General features: G+C 43.7%; 1 protein-coding gene across 1 annotated transcript in view; it reads right to left on the bottom strand.

Annotated features, from left to right (window-relative positions):
* Positions 1-19,775, bottom strand: part of LOC138284406 (mucin-2-like) — a 1,072,535-nt gene that overhangs the window by 715,933 nt on the left and 336,827 nt on the right. The window contains exons 13-15 of the mRNA XM_069223143.1: positions 12,804-12,941; positions 12,553-12,717; positions 11,901-11,995 (exon numbers count right to left, since the gene is read on the bottom strand). Coding sequence (XP_069079244.1) covers positions 11,901-11,995; positions 12,553-12,717; positions 12,804-12,941 — 398 coding nt within the window. The remainder of the gene's footprint in view (positions 1-11,900; positions 11,996-12,552; positions 12,718-12,803; positions 12,942-19,775) is intronic.

The raw sequence follows: 19,775 nt of genomic DNA, 5'->3' as shown, positions 1-19,775 counted from the left end.
TAACACCACTAATAATAACAATTAAAATGAAGATACTAAGTAATATATATTTAATTAATTAAATATATATTTTTACAACTTCCTTTTTCAAATGGCTTTCCTGTGACAACACTGTATCTGATTCCTTATTAAGTAACCATTTTAACACTGCTCATCTTTTATAAGGTCATTGAGTCACTGAACACTCAAGGTTGGGATATCCAAAATTGACCTTGCTTAAACAATGCATGTAAGAACACAATAATGAGTTCTTTGTCATAATGGAAGTGCGATATATATAAACAACATCGCCCAATTTTCAGTTGCCCTCCCAAAATACTACCTGCAGTTACTTCTCCCGAACAGGCGGTCAGGTGCTTCCAACATGCCTTTTAAAACTGTATATGTTGTCATAAAAACAATAAGGAAGTACCATGTAATCAGAAAGTGATAGAATAAGTAACCGAACACCCAGTCTATCAGTAACTAGTCATGATCCAGCTACTTTGTTGGCCCCCTTTTTCAAGGATATTTTTCCATATTTTTTCAAATGGCCCATTTGGGAGCTCTTTTGCATCCAGTTCTAATAATTCATCTTTTCCAATTTCAGGGTCTACTCTTGGCTACCTCTTAATACCAATATTAGGAAGTATGCTCCCTAGACCTGCCATTGGCTCCCCCTACTTATCTACACTAGGGCCCGAGTGTCCTGAAACCTCTAGTATGAAACCTTAAATATTCACACTGGCAAGTTGCGGGTTGTGTCATGGAATCAGGCAGATCTCAGGTCCAAACTTGATCTCCCCGACTAGTCCTCCTTTGTGGGAAAATATGACATATGCCTCTTCCAGGAAACCTGGACTCTTGACTCATTTTAATGACCTAGTTATCTAAACTTTTATGTCCCAGCCATCCCGTCTCACAGAGGTAGGGCCTCTGGGGGTTTATTTACATGGGTCAGAGCACCCTTAAACTGTCAAGTGACTCAACTATCTATTGCTTTGTCTGACATTTGGCAATTGAAAGGAATAGTATCTGGCCTAAAGGTAATCATGTACAATGTGTACATTAGAGGGACCGGGGTGAATGGGTGATTTCAAATGCCTTGTTAACCTTGGAAAACATCTTATTCAGCACTTGACTACTTTTTATTGTATAACTGTGGGCAATATTACCACCTCATTTGAACCTCTTGATGAGATGATGTTGATATAGCCCATAATGGAGATATGGTAGGAGCCATTCCCCCTTTGGGCATTGCTCCAATCCCTAGTTGGACACAATTGCTCTCCAGTTGAAGGTTCTTACTATCGAGTTTGGGCTTTGGGCCGCTAATGGATGGACAATTTCTGACAGATCCAGGCCCCACACGTTGAGTAAGTTATTACATGCAAGTAGAATTGAATATATTCTTATAAATCTTAGGTTCTGGACATCTGTAATTGATATGATTGTTTTTGAATGGAGTGAGTGATCATAATCCCCTTTCCCTGGATTTAAGTGCGCTATTTGGCCCTATTCCCTTAGCCCCTGGGTAATTGCTTTTTCCAGGGTAGTCAAAGTGTTCTCTGCGCCATTTAAAGTGGCGGCAGATGGCTATTCGCCCTGACTTTTTATCAGCTCTTACTGCTGATGTGACTGACACTCTGGCAGGTTTCCCTGAGGGAGAACCAGTCTCTCTCCCTAGAATGATTATCTCCCATGAAGTTTTTTTCAAAGGTGTTGCAGGGTACTTTGTGGTTTCGGCCAAAATGACAGCCTGCAATACTCATAAAAACAATCCCTGGTTTACCAAGGTATGCAGGAAATCACAGTGCTCCTTAGCCAGTGCAATCTGATCCAGAGATTCTGATAGAGTTTGACTGGCTAGAAAGTCTTACAAATGTCAATTCTCCACACTCAGAGGGACCAGGACACCCAGAGGTGGAACTCTCCTTATGAAGCCTTTCTAGATAGAGACTATGGGCCTGATTACAACTTTAGCGGAGGGGGTGAATCCGTCCCAAATGTGACAGATAGCCCGTCCCAAATGTGACGGATAGCCCGTCCGCCGTATTACGAGTCCATTACATCCTATGGAACTCGTAATACAGTGGGCGGGATATCTGTCACATTTGGGACGGATTAACCCCCTCCACCAAAGTTGTAATCAGGCCCTATATCTTGTTCTGGTAGCTTTTAGCCTACAACGGTGCAAGGGTTTCAATTGAGACTGTAAATGATGTTGTCCCCTCTCATTGGGTTGATTATTTTTCTGAAATTTATTCAGAAGCTCTAACAAAAATTCTTCCAGGTTTATTCCACCGCCACCTTGTTCATGCCCCTCATTGCCATTTTTTGACATCTTGGATGTGACTGAGGGGGTTATTCCAACTTTGGAGGAGGTGTTAATCCGTCCCAAAAGTGACGGAAAAGTGACGGATTTACCACCAGCCGTATTACGAGTCCATTATATCCTATGGAACTCGTAATACGGCTGGTGGTATATCCGTCACTTTACCGTCACTTTTGGGACGGATTAACACTCCTCCAAAGTTGGAATAACCCCCTGAATCTCTTCCAGCTGTTGCTCGAGGTAAGGCAGCAGGGTGGGATGGTGTGCCGGCTGATGTTTTTATAACCAGTATTCATTTGTGGGCTTGTTACATCCTTTTGCTTGCTAATTTCATTGCTGTCGGGGCAGATGTTCCCAAATAAATGGAAGTTTGCACTGTTGTTCCTGTATACAAAAAAGGTGACAGGTCCCTTCTAAGTAATTATAGACCTATCAGCCTAATCAACTGCATACAAAAAGTTTTCTCCAGATGTCTCTTGGCTACGTTGCAGAACTGGATGAGTGATGAGAATATCCTCAGCCCCTATCAGCTTTCAGTCAAAGATTTCAATCGTTGACCAGTTGTTCCACTTTTTAATCTTATATTGGTGCACTGTTACTATCGCTAAGGGCTCTTTGTATGTAGCATTTGCAAATCTTAGATCTTCTTTTAGTTTAGTTCCACGCTCTACTCTCTGGCAGGTCTTGGACAAAATAAATGTGCCTTACATTTGCTGACCTCGGTCAGACGTCTCCATGAAGACAACTTGGCACAAATTAGGTGGGACAATAGGGGTGAATTGACTGAAGAAATTCCAGTTCAATGTGATGTATGAGAGGGCTGTGTGTTGGCCCCACACTTTTTCTTTGTTTATTAATTACAGTTCCTCTTCTTTATCTTCAGTGGAAGCTGATACCCCCTCCTTGGCTAGTTCTAAGATTCTATTCTTTTATTTACTGATGACACTTTATTGATCTCCAAGAACCTGAGAGGGTTACAGAAGAGCCTCCATTGTTTTGAGGAGTTGTGCTCCGCTCGGGCCAGGAGATCAATACTAACAAAACAAAATTTATATCTTACAATCTGCACAGATCTTTTAAAAATATTTCTTTTTGGTCAGGGGGGCTCCCTCAAGGTGGTTGATTCCTTCTTTTATTTGGGCTTTGCGCTCTCTAAGAGCATGTCATGGAAACCCCACCTTGATAAAGTAGTGATGAAGTAAACGTCGAGTGCCCTTTTTAAGGAATTTTGTTCTTCTCACACTAGAGAAATCTCTCTGGCCCTTCACATTTACGATGCCAAGATCCTGACTTCTGCTCTCCATGGTGCAGAACTGTGGGCCTTTTCCAACCTTGACCAACTTAGTAGTGTGGAGAATAAATTCATACCCAGTTTTGCTTCCATTCCTCCTAATACTCCTCGGCACCCGTTGACTTATGATTTGGGCCTGAAAAGTCTTGCGTCCAAAGCCAGTTTACGCTCTTTGCTATTCTGGAGATGGCTGTGGACCACTACAGAACTAGCTCATTACACACAAGCTTTAAAAGATTTTATTGATGTTGATTAATTTCACAAAATACTTTGGCTTTCCCACATTAAAAACGTACTTACCGCTCTAGGGTTTGCAGACCTTTCAGAACACCCAGCATCTTCGCCCTTCCCGGCTAAGAATGCACTGAAGTCACTTTACTGGGAGTTTGTAGCAGTGAACGATTCTAGGACAGCTGTCTCCTCCAGGCTAGTTAATGATGTTTTCGATTTCAAGCCTGGTAGTGCATATGAGCTGTTTTGGGATTTGGTTATTGTTCCTCTTGACCAGAAGCTTTGTTTTCAATTTTGTGTGGGCACCCTCCCATTGAGATCTTTTACAGCAAGGTGGACTACTGGGATCATGGACGTGTGCCCAGTTTGCACTTGCTCAGCTCATCTTTCCTTTGTCTGTCCAACCTATGCCTGCCCTCGCAGTCTATGGCTAGCTCCAATCTGTAGATGGTTGGGCATGCACAAGCACTGCGCTGCTTAACATATTTTGAGGTCTGACTCAAGTCCCACATATATTGTACCTGTTGCCAGATGTTTGAGTACTATTTGGAGATTGCGTAGGATGATTCTTAATATTGAATGATGTCATGTTCTTTGCATATTGGCAAATTTAGGTCTATTAAGGCTTGATGTATTTGAAAGGACCTTTTTATCCTAAAAAGCACTTTCTACTATGTTTGTATGTTTTCATGTGTGCTTTTATGGCCTTAGTGGCCGAAATGAAGCTATTTTCAACAGAAGTAACCAGCCAGTTGTGAAATGATATGAAACAAAGAAGACATTTGGGTGGATGAGCAATGGAAGGATGTAGCTCCCTCAGTGTGTTTCGGCCCCTAGCACAGTACATACTTGAAGTTGCAACAGATGGTGCCACAGCAGCAGAATTAAAAGCAAGCAAACACAGTTATTGTTTTAAAATAGGAGAACAAAGCAACAGCCTATTTCCAAGATAACATATTAGCCTTCATCAGGCAAAGCCTAGAACGATCATGTTCATGTATCCTTCCCCATAACCAATGAAGGGAAACAATATTTGGGATTGTTGGACCTGTCACTCTGCACGGTCACCTCCAAACCTTTTGCTTTCACCCCTTCTAACTTCTGAATTCTTTTTACTTGTTATTAGGACCCTGTGCACTTTATCACTGCTGACTAGTTCTAAACGTGTGTCTGCTGTCTCCCTAAAACATGGTAAAATTGTAAATGAAACCATACTAGTGGGCCTGTGGATGTCATGCGTCACCCACTAAAGTAGCACTTTAAAACATGTCTCAGACCTGCCACTGCCACCTGTAGGGCAGTTTTAAACTGTCAATTTGACCTGGTTATATAATCGTTTTGCCAGGCTGAAACCTTACCTTTTAACACGTATATGTTACCTCTAAGGTAGATCCTAAAAGGCCACAGGGTAGATTGCTTGCTCTTTAGAAACTAGGAAATGTGGGTTCAAGGTATACATTTCTGGGTAGTGAAAAATTCCTAAGGTCATTTTTTACATCTGTATGGCGAGTTTCTCCCATTGAATAACATTGCTTATTACATTTACTGAGTGATTACTTTTGATTTAGAGCAGATGAAGCTATGGTGTCTGCACTCAAATAAATTGTAATTTTAAATCCATTTTAATGGTAAAGTCAGATTGTATGTCACACTTCTGAAAAGCCTACTTTTAGAAAGTTGACATTTTCTTGTCCAAACCATTTGTGCCTTCTGCCAGTATCTTGGGTTACATGACTGTGAATGGCTCTGCTGTGGAGCTGTGGGTATTCCTTCGAGGCAGTAACACAAAAGGGGATTAGTTGTGGACAAGATAGATCATCCTGCCAGGATGCTTGGAGGTGGAACTGTACCCAGCCCCAATTACATTTCAAAGGGCTTTGCCTCCTGTACAAACAAAGGTACCTGACACTAGCATTTTGTCACCCCAGATGTCTTGAAGCCTTGACAGGCGATGGGAAGAAGTTTCCAGAACCAGATGTGGAGATAGTATAGGAAATTCCTGCACTTCAAAGGCTTGCACCAGGTATAAAAAATGGACAGTCAGAGCAAAACTATTCAGTACAAAGCTGGACCTATGGCCATTATAAAAGGAAGAACTGCCTTATTCTCCAGAGTACTGCCCCGCTGCTTGAGGCCTTCCACTGGACCTGCCTGAGACCTGCCACCCTCTGCTGGGGTGAGTTTCTGATTCCCAAGATGTTCCTCCAATCACTGGACCCTTGGCTAGCAACAGATGAGCTGCTCCTGTACAACAGCTCCTCCTGTGAAAGAAGCGGAAATCCTGAAGTTTTTGGTGCAAACGAAAGGGCCCCTTCACACCGAGACTCTATCAACCGCCACAACTGCCAACAAGAAGCTCCAGTGAATGCAACTCCAGCATCACAACATGCGCACTTCCAGTCAAATCAATGAAAGCCTGTAGTGACCACCAACACAACCCTCTAGCAAAGGCCATCTGCAATGCCTGATCAGATTCTCGCACTACATCGATGACTGTCCACCACGCCAGGCATGTTCTTCCATTACAGCAGTGACCATATGTGACATTTCCCTGCTCCTCACGGCCATCTCCACGTCAATAAAATTCTTCGCACCAGGCTTTGAGAGAGTAACTTTTTCAGCTAGACTAACCTGGTCCCCGTATACACCCCACACTCCATTGCAGCTGGCCTGAACTTGTGACTTACCTCTCTAAATCATATGTCAAGATGACTGCAAGTGGCACCTTGCGCTGTTAGGCCCAATATCTGCCTAAAATATTGTAATTGTATATATCCGGCTCTAATGATTGGATTCTTTTCATTCTGGTATTATTTTGTATATTAAAATGTTCCCTATTTTACCAAATTGGTTTAGGGTTGTTCTTGTGTTGTGTTTTCACTTTGTTTGTGTGCTACATAAATACTTTGCAAATTGCTGCTAAGCTAAACCTGATTGGTTTTGTGCCAAGCTAACACATGGTTAAGCACAGCTTAACTTAGTGACTTTTGTGGTTTACCCTGACAAGGATTGTGATTGCTTCTTGAGTAGGGTTTTCACCTCTTCAACCAATAACCAGATTTCCTAAAGGAATGGATGAAAAGTCTTCCCAGTAGTAATGTGCTGTAATGCTCCTCATGTCTCTGCTTTTGGCCGGGCTCACAGTCAACAAGTCCTGATAAAAAGATTTTTTTATGATGGAATTGGAAGCTGTCCTTCAGTCAAGCTGTGACTGTCCTGTGGGACGAGCTGTAGCAAGGTTGTTTCTTTCACTTGAATTAAATGTACCCCGATTAAAACATCAGAAGTCAAAGTCTCGTTTTAGTAGGAATGATGAAAAAAACATGGATGTGGACCCAAACATGAATATGAAAAATAATCATATGGCTATCGTTAGGGGACTGCAAGATTTGTCCAAACAATAGCTTTCATTGACATTTCCTTGAATAAGGGTCAATGATGCAGAGCTTCTGGTCTCTGCATCACTGACCCTCTCCAGATTTAATAGATGTTGAATTTCCATGTGCGCCACACCCTCTGTCAATTATTCATGGGGGTAGCTTCTTCAGGCATATTCGTCTTCAATTAGTCCTGGCAAGTCTCTACTTTTTGCCAGTAAAGGGTTAAATCGTTTATGAATTTATTGAAGTCTTGTCATAAAACTAGATATCTTTTTTGCACATCACACTTCGTGGAAGGTGTTTGAAGCATTTTATTTTTATGACACTTTCCTCATTCAACCAGAGACTAATACTCAATCATTCTTAATATAAAACCAGATCATGGAGAGAGTTCCAAAACCACAGTATATGTTTTAGGTTTCATACAAAATAGTCCCACGTGATTGGCTTTAGTAAACCATACACAAGAATAGTCAATAATGGTCATAGTACTAACCATGTTGGTGTATCCCAAAGATCTTTGGAATATGATACAAACATAATTCTCAACTGGTTTCCTTTCTTCTGGCTGTGCACACACTTCCAATGCTATGCAATAAAAGCTGCACCATTGGATATCCATGTGGTAACCTTACCCTATTTACACACAGAGGTACAGTCACTTTGGGGCCTATTTAAGAGCCCCTAGCACCTCCTTGCGCCACATTTGTGTCATTGTTTAACGCAAATGTGGCCCAACAAGGCATTGGGTTGCTGTATTAAATTTAATAAGTGCTAACATTTGAATAGGAACAAGAAGGGAATACATGCCTGCTGTCTGAGAAAATGTAATTTAAAATCCTGTGTATTGGCAAAGTCGAATTTTAAGTTACAATTTTGAAAATGCCAGTTTTAGAAAGTTATGCAAACCAAAGCAATGCCAATACTGACCCAATTTACTTAAACCTTTATACATAAGAACACTCACTTCAAATTGTGGTGAACTCAAATTTACTTCTAGAGTTTTCAATAAACATTCAACTATATATTCTATACATTGTGTGCTGTCGAAATCAGAGGACCACAACATATATTTTAATAAAATAACATCCTACAAAACCCATAAACTCTAAAACATCATACAAAAACCCACACTCTAAATGAGGCAGAGGAACTTCAGGTTAGAGGGTGCTGGAGTCATGCTATTTTATGGTGAACCTCCTACTCCACCAAAACCTGAATGAGGCCCACAATTTAAATGACTAAAGAAGAAAATAGAGCCAGAGAGATGGGGCTAGATCTAAAAAAGAGAATGTGGATGAAGAGTAATAGAAGAGAATGAGATAAATTTAGAGAGGGAAAGATGTAACAATAAGAGAAATCTGTAAAACAGATGTTAAAGCTTCCAGCAGAGTGGAGAGTTTATTGAGAATTGGTCAACAAGCACACTTTCAATAAACTGGATACTCTGGGTTAATTTTAGTGAGAGCCCAGGATGACCCCTGGGTACCCACTAATGCACTATGAAGGATTTAAGCATGTCAAGCTTGTTGCCTATCCCGGACACAAACACTGCCAGGGTGTTTAAGAGGTCTACTTGAACTTCTAGTTTTTCTGAGTGAAATGTTGGTGATTGGACAATGAAATTGAGCGTGGTCAGCAATATCGGCCCTCAATCATTGTTGTGCTTCTTGTGCTATTGTGGGATTTGTGGGAGATATGGGTAATGTTCCCTTAACAATAAGAGAAAGATTAAAACAAAGACAGTGAGAAAGAAGTGAACAGTGATCACTCATAAGAGAGAAAGTGCAAAGGTAACAAAACATGACACTGACTGGTAAAGAAAATAGCTAGGAAATGTAAGGTTTAGAGTGTGATTGATATCTATAAAAAGAGTGGTAGGAAGAATCCTAGAGATGTAACAATCATTTTCCACCTTAATATACCGGGGCCCAGATTTATCAAAGAACTGTGCTGCCTTTGAATCTTTCTGGGTGATCCAATGGCAATGCAATCCTTAAGTCAAATGTACCAAGCATCACAAGGCCACCTTGCGTGGCCCTGCATGGCTTGTTAAATCTCAAGTAAGGCAAAGCAGCTCAAGTCACTGCCCTACATTACTCCGTGCCGGGATGGCCTTACATGGGTAGAGTTGGTGCTCCCATACATCCACCCATGGGAGCATTCCCAGATTTACCAAGGCAAGTAAACCTGGGAATACATCAAAATGGTATGCCTTTCTGACAGAAATGCAGTGGCGGCTCCTCCGTTTGGGCAGAGGAGAATCACCTCCCCACCCCACCAGCAGCGGCAGCTGCAAAACCTTTTAAGGAAAATGATAATAAACTATCTTTATTGTCGTTTTCTTTGAAAGGGGCGGCACCAGAGGGGTGACGTGCACTGAGCGGGAGTGCTCAGCACTCCCCCTTTACAGTGCATGTGTGTTTGGCTGGCTGTCTCGGGCCAGCCAAACACACATAGGGGGTTATTCTAACTTTGGAGGAGTGTTAATCCGTCCCAAAAGTGACGGTAAAGTGACGGATATACCACCAGCCGTATTACGAGTTCCATAGGATATAATGGACTCGTAATACGGCTGGTGGTAAATCCGTCACTTTTCCGTCACTTTTGGGACGGATTAACACCTCCTCCAAAGTTAGAATAACCCCCATAGTTGCTGGGCTGGAGCATATGTCAGCACTCCGTCCATCATCCTTTTGTTTTGCTAATGTCGCCCTAAGTGGGAAGGGTATGCCCAGACATGGGTCCCGTGCTTCCCATGCCACTGGATTCAAGCTAGCCTGGCTGATGAGGGGTGAAACCCTGAAACCGGTCCCAGGATGCTTGTTTCCAGTCCAGGGAAGACCTGGCCTGGCAGTTCGGGCTGGACTGTTCCCATGGAGAACAGGGTCAAGACTGATTTGCATATGGGTGGGTCCAAACTGGAATGGCATGGGCAGCAAAAAAATGATGGATTAAACCCAGATCTGTGACTGGGGGTGAGTGTTTGCATTTTCAGCACTCCGTCCATCATCCTTTTGTTTTACTAATGTCACCCTAAGTGGGAAGGGTATGCCCAGACGTGGGTCCCGTGCTTCCCATGCCACTGGATTCAAGCTAGCCTGGCTGATGAGGGGTGAAACCATGAAACTGGTCCCAGGATGCTTGTTTCCAGTCCAGGGAAGACCTGGCCTGGCAGTTTGGGCTGGACTGTTCCCATGGAGAACAGGGTCAAGACTGATTTGCATATGGCTGGGTCCAAACTGGAATGGCATGGGCAGCAAAAAAATGATGGATTAAACCCAGATCTGTGACTGGGGGTGAGTGTTTGCATTGTCAGCACTCCGTTCATCATCCTTTTGTTTTGCTAATGTTCCCCTAAGTGGGAAGGGTATGCCCAGACGTGGGTCCCGTGCTTCCCATGCCACTGGATTCAAGCTAGCCTGGCTGATGAGGGGTGAAACCCTGAAACTGGTCCCAGGATGCTTGTTTCCAGTCCAGGGAAGACCTGGCCTGGCAGGTCGGGCTGGACTGTTCCCATGGAGAACAGGGTCAAGACTGATTTGAATATGGATGGGTCCAAACTGGAATGGCATGGGCAGCAAAAAAACGATGGATTAAACCCAGATCTGTGACTGGGGGTGAGTGTTTGCATTGTCAGCACTCCGTCCATCATCCTTTTGTTTTACTAATGTCGCCCTAAGTGGGAAGGGTATGCCCAGACGTGGGTCCCGTGCTTCCCATGCCACTGGATTCAAGCTAGCCTGGCTGATGAGGGGTGAAACCCTGAAACCGGTCCCAGGATGCTTGTTTCCAGTCCAGGGAAGACCTGGCCTGGCAGTTCGGGCTGGACTGTTCCCATGGAGAACAGGGTCAAGACTGATTTGCATATGGCTGGGTCCAAACTGGAATGGCATGGGCAGCAAAAAAACGATGGATTAAACCCAGATCTGTGACTGGGGGTGAGTGTTTGCATTGTCAGCACTCCGTCCATCATCCTTTTGTTTTGCTGGGCTGGAGAGAACCTGCACAGACTCCTAGTCTGCCTGGGAGAGCTCCCAGGCAATCCTGACACTGCTCTGAGCAGCGTCAGGAATAGTGCAGGGCAGGCTGGGAGCCTGTGCCTGCAGAGAGGAGTGTCGAGGGATAGAGGAGCGGCGGAGGAGGTAAGTGATTTTTAAAAAATTAAATAAAATGTTTATTGCTTCCCACCCGCACCTCCCTGTCCCACCCTGACCCTTCCGCGGCCCGCGAGCCGCTACTGCAGAAACACAAATATATTTCCCCTCATTGTTTCTTCTTTTTATGTGTGCTGCATTTCCTTCCTTCTCCTGCACAGTAACAATCCTGCCTTCAAGGCAGGCATCCTTGCATCATTGCGCAAGGGTGCCTGCATTGGTGCAAGGCAGCAAATAGTCCACCAGAGCAGTGCATAAGCAAGAATGAGCCATATCATGGTAAACATGGCACATTCCTGCCCTCTCCATAGACGCAGCACAGCTCAGCAATTTCTCTTGCTGCATTGTGCTACTTCAAATATTGTTAAATCTGGGCCCAGATCTGCATGGTACAAAGCAATTGCTGTAGCACTTCATTAGGAACTTGAAGGTTGCTTCTGCAGTGTGCAACAATTCTACCAACACGAATAAGAACAGACCCCACGGGAATTATAAAGAAAAATAGACCTACAACAGAAAAACCGTACCGTGTAGTATATATCCGGACTCAGCACAGGATGGCACTTGGCGAACGGTCCTTCCTTATCCAGGAGCAGTGCACATCCATGCTGAGCGTACTTTTCTAGAAGAAAAAGAAAAGCAGATATGGTTATTTTGTCTTCCTATCATACGGCAGTGTATTTTGGGATAAGATTATGATGCTGTCAAGTGTTAGCGTGAGGTTAGAGATTCCCATTATCATCGGGGTATAGAAGCTAAATTCAAAATAAGCCAAAGGGAAGTTATTACATGGATAGTACTGGTTTCCATATGCCACTTTTGGTATTTGATTATTTCCTGTTGCAATAGACATTTAGGAAATATGTGTCCATTACGTCACTGACTTTTTGCTCATATTACATTTATGACAAACGATGAAATATACATCTTAACATCCCGAATTCAGTATCCACTGCTCTGTAAGTACAGAGGATTTGTTGTCCGCTAAACAGCCTCCAATATATTTCTTGTCTTGCTGGCTTTGGCCAAATAGGATCAAACAAACGAGATCTGAAGGGTGAGCCCCTAGAAATGCGGATGAGCTGTGTGGTGCATTCTCTCTCTCCAACCGGACAAATTTAAGTATAAGACACAATTCTGTTTTCCTTTGTCTTTGGAATATCTTCTATATAAACTAACCATTGTCTATGCTAAGAGCACAGGGGTCCTCATAGATGTTCCGGACGATCGGGCAGCCAGCAGCTGTCTTCCAGGTGTTGGCAAAAGCGGAGGCAGATCCTTCGAGCACTCCACTAACAGCTGTGAAGTCATCAGCTTGGATATTGTTGAAATTTCCACATAGACCTTTTTAGGAATAATAGATAGAAACAGTCAGAACATCCCACAAAACTCCAAAGGAGGCTGCGCCTGAGGCAATCTATGCCACTTACCACCGGTTTTTCCTTTGTAGGTTTGATCGAGACTGATGAAGAGCTGCATGACGGGCTTCAGCTGTATCTGAAGCTGTGGCCCCTTATTTACATGCATAATGATGAAGAATGAGGAGGGCTTAAAGATGGTAACGTCAGCTATAGACGAAAAATGAGATTAAATTATTGTTTTTCGTGAAGGCACCTTTTCAACCAGAAGGTAATGCAAGGAATAATCTATACTTGTTAGCAATATGAGAAATGCATGCAGACAGACAGTAAATTGGATTATGGCTATTTGTGAGGCAATTATTTTTGATTCTGTGGAGGTGATATCATGTATTGGAGCAATGGAAGTAATATACCACGTGCTGTATCATGGGTTGACAAAAAGTGGCTTGAGGTCATTGTGAACTTCCTGGTTAAAACCTGTACATTTTGCATCTGAAGTTTTGTCTACATTAGCACGAACCCACCTCCCATCCTTCACCTTCCACAACTGCTCAAACCTCCCCATCCAAGGGAGTGCTTATTTCAAAATGTACACCACATACTAAGTTGAAAGTGTGGATTCATTCTTTGCCATATATTGCACTCCACCAAGCTGGAAGTTTATCTCATGACACTTCTCCCAGCCGATGGGACTGGTTTCTCTAATGGTCCATTGTGAGTCTTGACACAATACTGTAAAGTCTTCTATTCGAGCGAAACAGGATCAGGATAGATAAACACAAAACTGAAAAACAAGGTGAACCACAACACAACTATTCTCTCAGCAAGGTGGATGGTGATATCTTATCTAGACAGCAGTGTCTCATGATTTTGATACTTTGGTAAAAGATAAAGAACATACCATCCCAAAAAGTTGATTACTAAAACGTAGGCTCATTCACTAAAATTAGATCATTGGAATGCTTAGAGCACCATTGAAGAATGATGTGGTTCTGGACTAGCAATTTAGAATATTACCCTCGGTGGGTGGAATTCTCTAAGAGCCTTATAGCTCTTTTACCTGAAGCTTTATCATATTATAAATTCGCTATCCCAAGTTATAGGCCTTTGCCTCTGTTCAGGACCATTAACAACCAGCACAGCACTAAGCAGTGGACAATAGGTTTAGATTATAGATAACTTCCTGATTGATAACCCAAATATGCTTTTCCTCCAAAAACACCACTTCGACATCATCTTTGTCATACTCATTTAAGCTTCTAATTCAACACTTTGTTTATTCCTGAAATAAAGCTGAGAGCCTTGCAAAGATACATTCTTTTAAATGTGTTTTCTGTTGAGAGAGGATTTCAAGTGAAGTAAGGTCCGCTTTGGTTTCTAACCATTCTATTGATTTATTTTTTAACATAACTGCGCTGCTCTGTTTTATGTGTGTGGTGACTGGGTACTGCTGGTTGGCTGAACCTTGGGGGGTACTTGGTGGGGGCTCTCATAAGGGCCTGTTAGAGCCCTTTTGGAATGGTAGGCAGCCATCTTTAGGATGCCACTATGTGTACACGCTTTAGGCAGGGTAGTTCTCTAGCAGCTGATGCTGCCTTATGCATTAGCCCAACATTTGCATTTAAGCACGCCAATATGCATGCACACCACTAGCACACCAAAGGTGCACCTAAGGCAAACCCATTTGCACCCAAACAAGACCAGGGGCCAGGAATGCTGCAGGTGGCAGCATGGAGAGCCTTTGCCAGGCTTACTCTAGGCAGGAGCTCATGGATTTGTAGCCCAAGGGGAGGTGTGAGGGAGTGGTAGCATCTGACCAAAGGTGGTGGTGGAAGATGGTACTGTGGTCAATGCAATGTGATGGTTGGTGGCTACAAAGGGGGGGTAACACCGACTTCTTATACAGCACTTCCCAAGAGGGCCAGGGTATGGCACGGAGGGGAGGCTTCCCTTTGGTGTACCTTAGTTAATGCCCTGTCTCTTATCAAACACAGTCTTGAAATCAGCGAGCTGATTGACTCAGCACACCTGGATTGTTTGCAACTGAAACTTGGGCTAAGGAGGATTCAGGACCCGACTTTGCCATCACCACTTCACCAGGTTATTGTCTCGTGAGATTAGATAGAAGTAGGTGAGGGGGTGTTGGCCTAGCTAGGATTTTCAGTGAGATTGAGCAGCATGCTTTAATCATTCAGTACCAGTATGGAAAGATGTGCAGAAGGACACTTTAAAATTTAAATTAAGAATGCAGTCAGGCTGGCAGGAGTCTTGATTTATCACACACCAGGTTCCAAAAAACAATTTATTACTAAGTGTCACCAGGTACTGGAGCCAGTAATCTCGTGCAACAACCTCATTGTCTTGGAGGAATTTAGGGCCAGATGTAGGAAGACGGCAAATTGCGACTTGCAATTTGCGAGTCTGAGCGACTCTCAAATTGCAACTCGCAATTTGCTATGCAGAACGGTGTCTCAGACGCCGTCTGCGAGTCGCTATGGGGTCGCAAAGACCCACCCCATTAATATTAATGAGGTGGGTCGCAATTTGCACCCCCATAGCGACTATGGGCACTCACGGGGATGGAGGCCTGCTGGGAACAGCAGACCTCCATGTCCGTGACTGCTTTTAAATAAAGCAGTTTTTTTCCCCTAAGTGTAGCCCGTTTTCCTTAAAGGAAAACAAGCTGCACTTAGAAAAAAAAAAAAAAAAAACTTTTGTTTCGGATTTTTTCAGGGCAGGTAGTGGTCCCTTGGACCACTGCCTGCTCTGAAAAAATATTTTTGGATCCACCCACAAAGGGGAAGGGGTCCCATGGGGATCCCTTCCAGTTTGCGAGTGGGTTACCATCCACTTCAAGTGGATGGTAACTGCGACTCCATTTGCGACCGCGTACGCGGTCGCAAATGGAATTGCATACCACTTCGAGTCGCAAATAGGAAGGGAACACCCCTTCCTATTTGCGAGTCGGAAATGCATTTTGCGAGTCGGTTCCGACTCGCAAAATGCATTTCTGCATAGCAAACACACGTTTGCGGCTCGCAAATGGCGATTTTCGCCGTTTGCGACTCGCAAACTGTTTGCTACATCTGGCCCTTAATCTGCACTGAGATGAACAGCAGGACCGGGACACCAGAGCGTTCTTAGATTTTATGACCAGCTTTGGTTTGACCCAGCTAGTTAGATCGGCAACTCATGGAGCTGGTCACATACTTGACAGGAGTTTCACTAGTTAAGAGATTTCAATTTTTTCAGAGCGCTCCCAGCTATGATGGACTGATCATAGGATGGTGTCATTCAAGGTCCAGGAGACACAGCTGATGAAATATCTTCAAAGTCCCGAGAAGAGTAGAAGGAATTGGGGCAAAATTAAAAAAGAGGAGTTTGGCTTTTCCCTACAGATATTTAAGAAGATGGGTGTGTTAGAACTAGGCTCACGGGGGGAGTTTTAATAACTGTGTTACGTCAGCAGTGGAGGAGGCGGTCCCCATGACAAGAGTTAGCATGAAAGGTATGAGGAAGCCCTCAGTCCTGGAGGAGATGAAGAAGCTGCAAAGGCAGTGTAGGAGGCAGAAGAGGAAATGCAAACTGACCCTGGAGCCAGTAGAAAAATGTAACCTCAGAGAGTTGACTGCTATAAATAAAATTGCAATTAAAGACGCCAAATCAGGTTTGTTTGCTCATAAAATTGGAGCATTTCTCAATGTCCCAAAGGTGTTTTTTATTACGGTCCTCTCCCTTATGACTCCATGGCAGCACCAAGACTTGGAGAATTCACAATCTTTTAGTAACAAAATAGCCCAGTACTTCAAAGAGAAAATCTTGAAGATTTATGCTGAGTTCCTGTCCCCTTTGGAAGACCCACATGACTTAGCCCCCAACCAATGCCACAGTGAAGGTGGGGCAGCCATGGAACAACCTATCCCCATGTGTATGACCAGATGCCTGCTCCTAAGATCAAGACCCTGCTCACCGGCATTACCTCAGGCACTCTAGATCACCCATGTCTGCCTAGAGTCTTGCAGGAAACGACAGACCTCATAACTGAGGCCCTGGAAAGGACCTTTGCAGGGGTACTGGAGACTGGGCTTTATCCCCAGGTCTGGAAGGAAGCGGTGTTGATTATGCTGGAAAACAAAACCTGAGGGGGACTCCAATGACATGAAAAATCTATGTCGGATCTTGCTGCTACCTGCTCCTGCTAAGATTCTGGAGAAGCATGTAAACCAGTAATTAGCCAATTTTCTCCTTGATCATGAGCTCCTAAACCCCTTGTAGTGTAGCCATTTTTAACGTAGCTTTCTGCGCGTTTGCTTAACGTATTAGGCCTCTGTGCACTTTGCCCTAGATGCATTTTATTTAACCTTGCACTGTTATTTTACAATAACCAGTTTCACGGTCTTGTTTTTATTTCATTCTATCACACTGTTTGGCTTACTTCAGCACTGTGTTCTCAAACAACACATTCTTGCTCGCTCTGTGCTTCAGTCAAGGATACAGTCTGGTACATTGCCGATAGACGTTGTTGAAGTTTAGTCTTTATGGTTCGTAGAAAGTACACATCCTTACTTAGGGATGTTTCTTAGAACACTGGCGTGTTAGTTATAAAAACACTTTCTAGTCCTGGTTCACGTAAGAGGGAGATTCCGACCAGGAACCCACAACTAGATGCTGACTGCCCTGTTGCAGATGCTGATCCAGATCACAGGCTTTTGCTCAGGTATGAGGGTCGATGTCCTCCCGGGGGAACCTGAAAGGCAGGCTTAAAGCTTCACATGCTGTGTTCAAAATAGAACTTAGAGAAAACATAATTTAGTCGCAATATGATAGCCTTATTCTTATGTTTCACTCTCATTGTTACTATTTCAATCCTACTGTGTTGTATAGTTCTGGTTATCGCAGCTCACACTTTGTTATCTAAAATGCAGTCGTTTTATTAAACCAATCTTTAAAACTCAAACTGCCTTTGTCATTTACATATGAGACCACACTGTGTACGAGAGAACTGGTTGTGATCTGAGTGACCACGACTTCCCTGGGAAGCACTAAGATGTCATGCGCTCGGCTGCCCAATTGTCTCTTCCCTTTGGCAGAGATGAGGCACTGCTAGTTAGCCGGAACAAAAAACAGATTTGGGGCAACAAGGGTCCTTCACCGTGGGTCAGACTTAGTCCCCCACACCGTGTACGATTTTGCTGCCCAAAAATCCAGTAGTCTCATTAGGATAATGAGAGCCTACGCGACATGGCGCCGCCAACGTTTGGTCTGGCTCTAATTTTTGGGTCCACCGGTTTATCTCGGTCTCACCGCGGTATTGGTAATCCTAATTACAGCGGATGGTTGTTCAAGCTTGAACCTTAAAAGGATAAACCCCGTCTTGGTGTGCCTTCTCTGAATTCTCATTGTTTTTCTAATGGCGAATCCCGAAGTAATACAAATAGCTCTTAACATGAGACAACCGCTCACAGCACATTTGCTAGCAAATGGCCTTACGGCCCAGGGTGGTCCAGTCACGTTTGTGGTGGCCGCCCATGCAGACTATAGAACAGAACTTTTTTACTCTTGGGTCACATTTCCAGCAGTTGATGGGAACACAAATACATTTCATACATATGCAGTTGCGAACGCGCCTGGACAGTACAGGGCGTACGCATACTTAGAGATACCTCTATCTTATCAAGAACATAATAATTGGCTTGATGGCACCCTACCCTATACAATATTACCAGTAAGGTTAGGTCCACTGAGTAATGATGGTCCTACCTGGCCTTTATTGGCCACATATACACCACATCCTGCGGTTGCAAATATGACGGTGGCTGAAGTTCGACGTTTATATATAGACCTAACAGCTACATATACAGGGAGTGCAGAATTATTAGGCAAATGAGTATTTTGACCACATCATCCTCTTTATGCATGTTGTCTTACTCCAAGCTGTATAGGCTCGAAAGCCTACTACCAATTAAGCATATTAGGTGATGTGCATCTCTGTAATGAGAAGGGGTGTGGTCTAATGACATCAACACCCTATATCAGGTGTGCATAATTATTAGGCAACTTCCTTTCCTTTGGCAAAATGGGTCAAAAGAAGGACTTGACAGGCTCAGAAAAGTCAAAAATAGTGAGATATCTTGCAGAGGGATGCAGCACTCTTAAAATTGCAACGCTTCTGAAGCGTGATCATCGAACAATCAAGCGTTTCATTCAAAATAGTCAACAGGGTCGCAAGAAGCGTGTGGAAAAACCAAGGCGCAAAATAACTGCCCATGAACTGAGAAAAGTCAAGCGTGCAGCTGCCACGATGCCACTTGCCACCAGTTTGGCCATATTTCAGAGCTGCAACATCACTGGAGTGCCCAAAAGCACAAGGTGTGCAATACTCAGAGACATGGCCAAGGTAAGAAAGGCTGAAAGACGACCACCACTGAACAAGACACACAAGCTGAAACGTCAAGACTGGGCCAAGAAATATCTCAAGACTGATTTTTCTAAGGTTTTATGGACTGATGAAATGAGAGTGAGTCTTGATGGGCCAGATGGATGGGCCCGTGGCTGGATTGGTAAAGGGCAGAGAGCTCCAGTCCGACTCAGACGCCAGCAAGGTGGAGGTGGAGTACTGGTTTGGGCTGGTATCATCAAAGATGAGCTTGTGGGGCCTTTTCGGGTTGAGGATGGAGTCAAGCTCAACTCCCAGTCCTACTGCCAGTTCCTGGAAGACACCTTCTTCAAGCAGTGGTACAGGAAGAAGTCTGCATCCTTCAAGAAAAACATGATTTTCATGCAGGACAATGCTCCATCACACGCGTCCAAGTACTCCACAGCGTGGCTGGCAAGAAAGGGTATAAAAGAAGGAAATCTAATGACATGGCCTCCTTGTTCACCTGATCTGAACCCCATTGAGAACCTGTGGTCCATCATCAAATGTGAGATTTACAAGGAGGGAAAACAGTACACCTCTCTGAACAGTGTCTGGGAGGCTGTGGTTGCTGCTGCACGCAATGTTGATGGTGAACAGATCAAAACACTGACAGAATCCATGGA

This window comes from Pleurodeles waltl, chromosome 3_1 (genome assembly GCF_031143425.1).
Source record: "Pleurodeles waltl isolate 20211129_DDA chromosome 3_1, aPleWal1.hap1.20221129, whole genome shotgun sequence".
Taxonomy (NCBI): Eukaryota; Metazoa; Chordata; class Amphibia; order Caudata; family Salamandridae; genus Pleurodeles; species Pleurodeles waltl.
The sequence above is the reverse complement of the archived record's forward strand: the minus strand, read 5'-3'. Positions and strand labels throughout refer to the sequence as shown.